The 10,555-nt window shown below is 47.7% G+C and overlaps 1 protein-coding gene across 1 annotated transcript; it reads right to left on the bottom strand.

Moving 5' to 3' along the window:
- Window positions 1-2,865: 2,865 nt before the first annotated feature.
- On the bottom strand, window positions 2,866-6,997 carry RNASEL (ribonuclease L; the record flags this gene model as incomplete). The annotated part of the gene is made up of 6 exons (XM_084211307.1): window positions 2,866-3,001; window positions 3,344-3,465; window positions 3,756-3,876; window positions 3,983-4,162; window positions 5,093-5,192; window positions 5,551-6,997. The coding sequence occupies 6 exons, from the start codon at window positions 6,995-6,997 to the stop codon at window positions 2,866-2,868; spliced, it is 2,106 nt and encodes a 701-aa protein (XP_084067433.1).
- Window positions 6,998-10,555: the final 3,558 nt, after the last annotated feature.

The following is a 10,555-nucleotide window of genomic DNA, read 5'->3' as shown; positions in this document are numbered from 1 at the left end:
CTCTAAAGCCTCACAGATGTGCCTGAAGCTCAGCACAGCAAAACCAAAGCCTAAGAACAGCCTTCACTCCACTTCCTCTGTGGGCTGCTTTGTGGGTTTGTTTCTCAGAGCAGCAGATGAGCCACGGGGAGCTGGGAGCATCCCTGTGCACACAAGCATGTACATCCTCAGCATGCAAGAGCCAGGACAGGGAGCACCTGAGCCCATCACTGGGCTCAGCCAGCTGTCCTGGGGAGCCCCAGCAGAGGAAAAAGGCAGAGGCACAGCAAATGCAGGCAGGACAGCAGGGCAGTGAAGCGTGTGGGGTCAAATCACACCTCTGGGCACTGTTCAAACCTGCCTGAGGCAAAGGCAGCACCTCCCAGGTGGGCTCTGCTGCTGGGACAGCCCACAGCAGTAATTTTGGCAGCTGGTTCTGCCCCCAGCTCCCCAGGACACATCCATGCTCGGGCTGTGCCCCGGACACTGCCACGCCACCAGCTGCAGCACTGCCCAGCAGTTTTCCATCCTGCCTGGTGTCTCACTGGCCCATCCTCCTGGGAGAGGCAGCCTGGTGTTTTTCACAGAATCACAGAATGACCAGGTTGGAAGAGACCTTCAAGATCATCGAGTCCAACCCAGCCCCAACACCTCAACTAAACCCTGGCACCCAGTGCCACATCCAGGCTTTGTTAAACACCCCCAGGGATGGGGACTCCACCACCTCCCTGGGCAGAACATTCCAAAACTTTATCACTCTTTCTGTGAAAGACATTTTTTTCTAACATCCAGCCTGTATTTTCCTTGGTGCAGCTTGAGGCTGTGTGCTCTGGCTCTGTCAGTGCTGCCTGGAGAAAGAGCCCTTGCTCCCAGTCCTGCATTCCTTCCTCCCACAGGCTGATGCATCAAAGAATCCACAACCCTCCCCTGGAGGGAAAACCCCTCAAGCCATAACCACCCTTGTTAGGGTGAGGAAAAAGGCTTCTCCCAGCATGCCTTGCTGTGATATGCAGATTTAATGTATCCCATTGGCCCTTCCAACCCTGTGCCCTCATCCCATTGGCCCTGGTGTTCTGCCCTGCCCCTCAAAATCCATATATAAACTCCTGCTTTCCCTGCTTCAGTGGCTCTTCATCCCTGGACTCTTTTGATGAAAAAAAGCTCAATAAAGCTCTCCTTTGAACCCTCAGAGGAAATGCTAAAATACCCAGTGTGAGCACAGATATGTCTGTGCCCCCGAGGTGTGATTTTTCATGAAGCTTCTTCAGGAAGGCTGTGGCACCAGTGCTCCAGGAGCAGTCTGTTCTGCAGATGCTGTGTATGGATCAGGTTTCTTCTCTGACACCAGAACAGAGCAGAGCAGCCAGCCAGATCACCTCAGAGAGATAAATCCCAGCCTGGCTGGGTTTAGTCGCTGCTCTGTTTTGAGGCTGCCTGTTGTGTAACAGCAGGAACAACAAAAACTTGTGCCAGCTCTTAGTGCCTCCCCAGCCAGGGTGCCCTTTTGCCACAGCAGGATTCTCCCCACAATGACATGGGGACAGAAATGGAATCACCACATCCCTTTAAAGATAGCTCAGGTGCTGTTCCAGAAGGGTTTGAGTTGGGATGGATTCTATTGTAGGACCAAAATAAAGAGTAGATATCCCACAAGGGAAAATGCTGATCAAAACAGAGCCCTGACATTATTTCTTCACCCTGGGACAATATGCAGTGATGCTTAAAGCATGTTAATGAAGTATGGATCTCTTTTAAACACAGCATATTTTGTAGATGACAATGACTAAAAGAAGTCATAATAGAAAACTCCCTCACTCCTCACCATTAAGGAAAGTGCCTCAGCCACAGTGCAGGCTCATATGCTTATCCTGACCCAGCCCTTCAGTGGAACAGCACAGTGATGGAAGAAGTTGTAAAGGTCACAGAAAGCAGGAAATGTGGCATTTTACAGGAGGCTGGAGGAGCCCAGCCCGTGGCCTCACTTCTCTTCATGCAAGAGCAGAAATGCTGCCATGGCACAGGGCTCCCCATAGCCCCCTGCTCCCCCCACTGCTGAGACCTGAGCACACCTCTCTAGGTGTCCTCCTGCCTTCTGGGCATGAGAAACACACAGTGAGCAAGAGAACAAAAAAAGAGCAAGGAGGAAGGGTAAAAAACCCAAAAATATTGGTGCAAGAGGAGTCAGCATTCTCCAGGTTGCATTTTCTCATCGTCAGTTGTGTAGTCAAACTTCCACAAAGTATTTAAAAGGTTCCCAGGACCCTCAGAAGGACCTTTGCTCCAAGGCAGGAGCACTGATGCAGCTGGTGGTTTGACAGTGCTGCAGAACCTCTCTTCATGTGCAGAGGGGATGGGGGAACCTCGTTCCTAAAGGAGCACAGAGTCAGTTTTCTATTCAAGTTTATTTCAAGTTTGTTTCTCCATGGGGTCATTGAAAGAATAACAATCTGAGTTTGAGAAAAAAAAAACCAACAAATACAAACAAACAAAAAAACCACAAAAACCCCCAAAACAAACAAACAAACAAAAACAACAAAAAAAACCCAAAAACGAACCACCAAACAAAACAAACAAAAAACAAAACAAAACAAAAAAACCAAAACGAAAGAAAAAAAGCCCACAAAAAAAAAATCCACAGAAAATAACCTTTTCAACACCTGAAAAATATTTCCATAAGCAACATATAATCACAGTGCAAATCAGAGCATCCAAATCTCGTGGCTGTTACACCCAACTCTTTGGAATCTTTCCTAATTCAAGTCCTCCATACTCTGTCCCTGCATGTGCTTTATCCTTACCCACCTCTTCAGCTCTTTTGGAGGTGAAGAAATAAGAAATAAAAGGAGTGCTGGTGGGATCAGACATGGGGCAGGAGGCAGTGACATCCTACAGAGAAGGCTCCTGGAAATCTGCGAGGTGGCTGCACTTGGGGTTCTGCCGTAAGCTGTTGTACACATAGATGGTGAGTTCTGGGAAAACCCCCAGGAAATACTCAGCATAGTCTCCTATTTTGTTGCTGATGCTGAAAGAGAACAAAAGCAAACAGGATTTTTAAAGCTTGTCCACGATGAGGATGTCCTTGCAAAGAAAAAGCCATTCCAGAGAGGCTTTCTGATAACTTGGGGAGGTTTCCTAGAAACCCCAGAGCTGCAACTTTTCTACTCCACAATTTTATTTTCTTTTTGGCTATTCCTTCAGCACTTCCATCTGTCTTTCACTTTCATCTTGGGTAGATCTCTCAGGCACATGGTGGGGATTCTTGGGCTAGTCCTGGTCAAAGACAGGGCTTGGTGATCCCTGTGGGTCCTCTCCAGCTCAGGATATTCTCTGACTCTATGGCAGGGGCAAGGATGAGAACATTTACCTTTCATCTTTGTGCTCATCCATGTTTCTCATGAGCCTCAGGAGTTGGATGACATTATTTCCGTATTTGGTAGGTTTTGCATTCCTGGGATTTTCCATGACATGTAAAATATCTTTGTCAATCTGAAAGAAAGCACAAAGATTATTCCCTGCCTTTCACACCCACAAAAACCAATAGACTTTGAAGGTTTGCTGGCCAATTCAAGAATGATCAGTCCCTTTTATCACCCCAGTTAGCAGAGCTCCTTTTAGCACCAACATCTTCTGACTACGTGCCTTCAACTGAATTTTTTTCCAGTTGTCTGTATTTTGTGTGGGGCTACTTTTTCCAGTTCCCTTTTTAAACACTCAGAAAATCTTCTGCCTGAATGTCTAGCTCAAACCTGATACCAACCCAAATTGAAGAGGATTACCATTTTGGTCCACTGTGGATAAGGAAAAGCTTTCTTAGTGACATTAGGATCTTGAAAACTTCTTTTTTGCTTTGGGTCATCTTTGATTTTATTCCATATACTCTTCAGGAAGTTGAACCTGCTGTGGGATGAGAAGCTTCATTAGCTGCAGTGGGACCTCACTGTTCCCAGCACTACAGGCAATTCCCACACCAAAATTCCACCTCCTTTGTACTCCCAGGCCTTACCTCTGATTGCTCCAGAAATAGGGATGTTTGCTCAGCCCTTCCAAGCCTCGTTCATCAGGAGAGAACAGGCTTTGTACAAGGTCCAGAGCCTCTGTGTAATCTGGGGAACTGGGAGCCAAATCCTCAATTCCAACTTCCTGGAGGGGTTTCCTTCCCCCTGTTAAAACGTAGAGCACGAGCCTGCCCAGTGCCTGCAAAGAGACTTCACTGACCCGTGCCACTGGCACCCAGCTTCCAGCCCAGAGGAAGATGGGCTCGTATCCCCAAACCCTGCAGGGGCCCAGAAGTGTAAAATACACACCTACACACTTGTTGGAGCCCTGGTTACTGAGAATTTGAGACTTTCTGTGCTGATAGGCTCTGACCCCCAAGAGAACACTGCTTTTGACCTCAGGCTGTGGACAAGGCTTCCAAAATGGAATGACAGAACTGGGATTGTGGGTGTGGAGTTTGAACAAAAGTGTGTAATATCACAGGGTGGAAAAATTAAGGTTACAGAATATAGTACTATCTATAAAGCAAAATGGAGGTTTTAGGGAGGTTGCTGCTTCTTCTCACCTTCTTCTCCATGGGTTTGGGTGGTTTTGTGTAATCGGGTTAAAAAGGCCGAGTTGTAGGCCACAGGTGGTTGGGTTAAAAGTAAAAATAATTAAAAGTGGATTGGGTCATTGGGTTAAAAGTAAAAATAACTTAGGTGTCACTTCTTAATTGGACAGTTTATCCTTAAAAGGCCTTGTAGAGCGAGAGACAGGGCTCCATTTTTAGTTTGTGAGAGTGAAGTGCTGTAGAACTCAGGGTTTGTGAGACTGTAACATGGATAAGAACTAATAAACACCTGAGTCTGAACAAGAAATACCATCTACGTGCATTCAATCCCAACCCCGGCAAAAAGAAGTTAAGACTCGACACACACCCAACATAAATCTCAAAGCTGTGTGCACCAGGACAGAGGAGATGGGCATCCAAATCAACATCCCTCTTATGCAACACCTGTCACTACACTGATTTCCCCACAAACCAAAAACATTTTCTAGTTAGGAATGCAAAAAGCCTTTCCTGAGGACCCACAGCTACAGAGAAACCAACATTTAAAACCATAGGTTGGTTCACAGAGAACTTGCCTGTAAATCTGACTTTACAAGTTCTTCTTGGCCTTCAATTGACCTTCTTTTATTACCAAAGTCTGCCAAGTAAATTTTGCCACTTAAATCTGGGGAAATAAGAGAAATTGTTAGCAAATAAGGGTGGCAAACCTTCATACAGTCCATTGCTGACTTCTGGACAGCCTCTTCTTTAAAAAACAGTTCTCTGGAGGCACCTGTGGTGGGTTGGTCTGCTGCAGAGCCCTGGAGAGGCGGGCAGAGCTAATGGGATGTGTAAACTTGTTCTCTCTGTGAACCTATCTGTACTTCTTTAAAGAGGAGATCTAAAGCCACCCCCTTCAGCACAAAGACATCTCTACTTTTACAGACAGCTTTGGTGAGACACCTTCTTCTCTAAACTTCAGGGAGGGCAAAATGAAAACATAAAGAAAGCAAAACAAAAACATAAGGAAAGCAAAACATAACCTATTACGACGTTCCCGGGCTGTAGATCCTGGTGAGCAAATCCAAGGGAGTGCAGCTCTCTCAGTGCCTGGAAGATGATCTTCAGAGCAGCTTTGAAATCCTTCTGGCCTTCAGGGTCCTGCAGGTGCTCCTGGAGGTTTTTCTCCCAGAGTGGGAAGCACAAGTACATGCAGCCTTTTCTCTTCTCGGACTGGAAGAGCTTCAGTAGATGCTCACTGTGAGAACATTTTTCAAGGAACTCTTTCTCTTTGTCACCGTCTGCACTGCGGGTTATTTGCACTGCCACCTCTGTCCCTCCGTGGAGCCCGAGGTAGATGTCATCCTGAATTTTCTGCCGGATGTATGGAAATATCTTCAGTTTGCCAATCATGGGGCGATACATTTGATCAAGGTTTTTCAGCTGGGCCCTCCAGCGTTTGCTGTATGGCTCCCAGGCTCTGGGAGTGTCTGGAACAAGCCTGACGTTGTGCTCACGAAGAAGGTTTTCCATGCTGGGAGAACGATTATTCCTTGCAATTGCAATCAGGTTCCCGTGATCCGTCCTCGCTCCCTTTTCACACAACAACTTTGCTATTCTGCAATCATCTTTCTTAACAGCCACCATCAGGGCTGTGTTGCCCTCCTCATCTGCATCATCAATATCTATCTCATCCTTCTCCAACAAAGCTGTCACCAGCTCTGCCAGCTCTGGGCTCTCCATTTCAACAGCCAGGATGAGGGCAGATTTCCCACATTCATCTTTGCTCTTCACATCCACACCGTGCTCCAGCAGGAAGCGAACTATGGGCACAGGTGACACGTGCTTTCTTTTTCCTGAGCCCTCCTTTAGGGCGTGGATCAGGGCATTCCTGTCTCTGTTGTCACGGATGTTCACATCAGCCCCCATCTCCTGGACCAGGATTTTCACAGCCGAGAAGTGGCGCTCCCTGCAAGCGTCCATCAGCGCTGTGGCCCCTCCTTTCTGCAGCTTGGCTTTCTCCTGGCTGGGCTCCCTCCTCAAATTCACCTTTGCCCCTCTGCTGTAGAGGAACCTCAAGGCTTCCTCCTTCCCATACCACGCAGCCTCCATGAAGGCTGTGAAGCCGTTGATGTCCTGCTCGTTGATGTCTGAGCCACGCTCCAGGAGGAGCTCCAGCACTTCCACGTTCCCTGCAATCCCTGCCTCAATAAAGGCAGTGCCCCCATTGTCCTTCCTGGCATGCACAGAGGCTCCCCTGGCCAGCAGAAGCCGGACCAGCTCCTCCTCATCGACTCTCACTGCAGTCTGCAGGGGTGTCCAGCCACTGCCCACCTGGGAATTCACATCTGCCCCTTGCTCCAGCAGTTCCAGCACAGCTGCTTTATCCTTGTTGAACACAGCAACATTTAACTCTGAGTTAAGGACTTCTGCTGCCTTCATTCTGGGAGGGGTGGAGGTCTCGTTCTGGTTGTGAGCTGGGGGCTCCATGGTGCTCAGAGGGAGAGCTCTGGGTTCACCACCAGACCCTAGGGCTCCACAGAAGGATGGGAGAGGTGCAGTACTCAGAGGGAGGGCTCCAGGTTCACCACACAAGGATGGGAGAGGTGCAGGGCTCAGAGGAACCACTCAAGGATGGGAGAGGTGCAGTGCTCAGAGGGAAGGGCTCTGGATGGGAGAGGTGCAGTGCTCAGAGGGAGGGCTCCAGGTTCACCACACAAGGAGGATGGGAGAGGTGCAGTGCTCAGAGGGAAGGGCTCTGGATGGGAGAGGTGCAGTGCTCAGAGGGAAGGGCTCTGGATGGGAGAGGTGCAGTGCTCAGAGGGAGGGCTCCAGGTTCACCACACGGAGGATGGGAGAGGTGCAGTGCTCAGAGGGAGGGCTCTGGATGGGAGAGATGCAGTACTCAGAGGGAAGGGCTCTGGATGGGAGTGGTGCAGTTCTCAGTGCTTTCAGAGCGAGCCATGTGCCAGGCGTGGCCCATCAAACACATTTAGGGGCACTTTTGAGGGCTCTGTGGTCTTCCCCTGATGAATGAACAGAAAACACCGTTTCATTAGCCTGTGAAACCTCACCATTTGCACTCCATATGTCCTGTGTGAGGGGCAGCTGAGGACAGCAGTGCCAGTGCCAGCTGGGAGAGCCAAGGCCTGGAGAGAAGCACAGCTTTAGCACTCATGGACCCCTTGTTTCCTTGCCTGGCCCCAGCCCCTCTCACAGCCCAGGGAGGTATCCCTGCTGCTTTTGCTGTGAATGTCCTCTCAGACCCGTCCCAGGTTACCTGATAAGCCATCAGTGTCAGGTGGAGATGGGCATTCCCCTTCAGTTTTGGATGGCAGCCACACACAGTCCTGGCTCCCCCTGATCCAACACCTGGAGTGAGACAGAAATCCTTAATCCCTCCTGCTTCTACAGGCCAAGAGGAGAGCCCACCTGACAGGAAGCCTCTCCTAAGCTTTTCACCACGTTAGGAGATTGATCAGGTAGGACTTAATTTACCTTTATCTGTCTGGTATCTAGAAAAAGTGGGGCTCCAATACCCATTTTCTGATCAGCACTTTCAGGAGTTACTGCCTGACAAGCTGGACTGGAAATAAATTACCTAAGCAAATCAGGAAAGGGATAGAGAAGTCCTAAGATATAAAAGAAAAGTATAAATTTACATGAATTTACCCTCAGGAAAGCCAAAGATTGTTTTTTGGATGTTTTCTTCTATCCCCTGCCCAAGGAATAAACACAGAATTTCAAGAATTTCAAGAAATAAACACAGCATTTCATTGATTTCGATGCATTTCATTTCCTTGTATTAATTTCTATACATTTTACCACACAGGGAAAAAAAAAATAGTTACTTTCCTGGCCAGAAAAGCAGCACAGCATCCTCTGGGCACGGTGGGGCTCAAGTTCCTCACCCCTGTCAGGACAGCAGAACCCTGGGGAGGAGGAAGAGAGGGGCTGAGCACCTTCCTCCTCCTCTGAGCAGCAGAGTCACAAGATCTGCACTCCAGGAACTGTTTCAATATTTCTCTCCCCACCCCATTGACTTTTGACCATGCCTGCGTGTCCCCGTGTGTCACCGAGCCCTGCCTGCTGCCACCCACAATGACACAGCCACCAAGGTGTCCCCAGATATGTGCTGGCACCTGCCAGGAGGATGCTGCGGTTCTGGGGGAGGTGCATCCAGGAAAGGAACCTTTTTTTCCTCCCTCTGTGTGGCAAAAGATATAGAAATTAATACAAGGAAATGAAATGCTTGCAAATCAATAAAATACTGTGTTTATTTCTTGAAATTCTTGAAATTCTGTGTTATTTCCTGCTGGGCAGGGAAATAAACCATCCAAAAACCACTCCTTGGCTTTCTTGAGGGTAAATTCATGTAAATGGTGCCTTTTTTTCAGCATGCAGCAGAAAAATCATGAGCAATGTGCCCTCCCCCTGCACCCAGACCCTGCTCAGAAACATCTGCTAAGCAGTGCTTCAGGAGCTGAAGGCCTGGAGGCATTGAATGCATCAGGGCTGTGGACTGGGGGACATTTGGGGTTTCATTTTAAGCTTTTCCTTCTTGTATTTGTGAGCTACCCCGTGGCAGGAAGGAAAGATGAATCTGAGTATTTATTTTTAGAAGGATATTATATTATATTAATTATATTATATTATATTATATTATATTATATTATATTATATTATATTATATTATATTACATTATATCATATCATATCATTACATTACATTATATCATATCATATCATATCATATCATATCATATCATATCATTACATTACATTATATTATGCTAAACTATACTAAAGAATACAGAAAGGATACTTATAGAAGGCTAAAAGATAATAATGAAAACTTGTGACTCTTTCCAGAGTCTCAACACAGCCTGACTGTGATTGGTCATTAAGCCAAAACAATTCACATTAAACCAATGAAACAACCACCAGTTGGTAAACAATGTCTAAACCCATTCTAAAGCAGCAAAACACAGGAAAAGCAAATCAGATAATTATTGTTTTCCCTTTTCTCTGAGGCTTCTCAGCTTCCCAGGAGAAGACTCTTGGGCAAAGGATATTTCCAGAAAATATGACAGTGACATTTCTTCACCTTTTGTATAAAACCATCCACATGAGGAGACTAAATTCTGCTCAATTCCACCCAGGGAATCGCTGAGCTGCAGATGTGTGGGTTCCTCCCTGGCACCCTGCCCCTTGCAGGCAGCTCTGGGTAAACACCCAGCCTGCTTCTCCAGGCCCTCCTTATCTGCCTGGAAAGTCTGTGCAGGACACACACAGGAGGAGCCCAGGCTCTGCTGATGTTCCACCCAGTTTCCTTTGTGGTGGTTCCAGTTGTGGGTGTCTCTGGGTCTGGGTTGAAGGCACTTGAGATGGTATTTCATGTTCTGACTCAGGTGTTTATTATTCCTTGTCAGTAAAACATCTCACTGCTGGGAGTTGGGCAGCTTTTCATCAGAAGGCACAAAATGGCCAACAATATCTTGGTACAAGGGCTTTTAAGACTGAACTGTCCAATTAAGAATGGACACCTGGATTATTTTCCCTTTTAACCCAACAACTGATCCCAATGGGGACTTTTCTGCCCAAATACAAAATGCCCCCAAACCCATGGAGAAGGAGGAAGAAGCAGCATGAAGAAGCAGCCCAGGATGACACCCTGTGCCCTCCATCCTGCTGCCATCCACAGCACACTAAAAACCCCAAACCCTCAATTTCTCACCCAGTGACACACCTGCACTGCTCTCTATAATCTATTTCACACTTTTGTGGGTTCCAGTCTATCTTGAAGTCTGGGAAACTTTCTCCATGAGTGAGGGTCAGAGTCAGTGCTGCCCTGGGGGTCAGGGCACCCCAGAGCAGACAGAGAAATATTCCCAGTGCCCTGGCTTCCCACATCCTTCAGTGCCCTGTGAGGTGAGGTGAGATGAGCTCAGCAGAGCCTGTGCATCTCCCCCAGGCAGCTCCACTGCGCTGTGCCAGCAGAAGGATGCAGGGCTGGAATTGGATCCATTAAATCATCCCTGACTTTCC

Source organism: Fringilla coelebs, assembly GCF_963513975.1.
Source record: "Fringilla coelebs genome assembly, chromosome: 9".
NCBI classification, from domain to species: Eukaryota; Metazoa; Chordata; class Aves; order Passeriformes; family Fringillidae; genus Fringilla; species Fringilla coelebs.
This window is presented reverse-complemented; position numbering and strand designations above follow the sequence as displayed.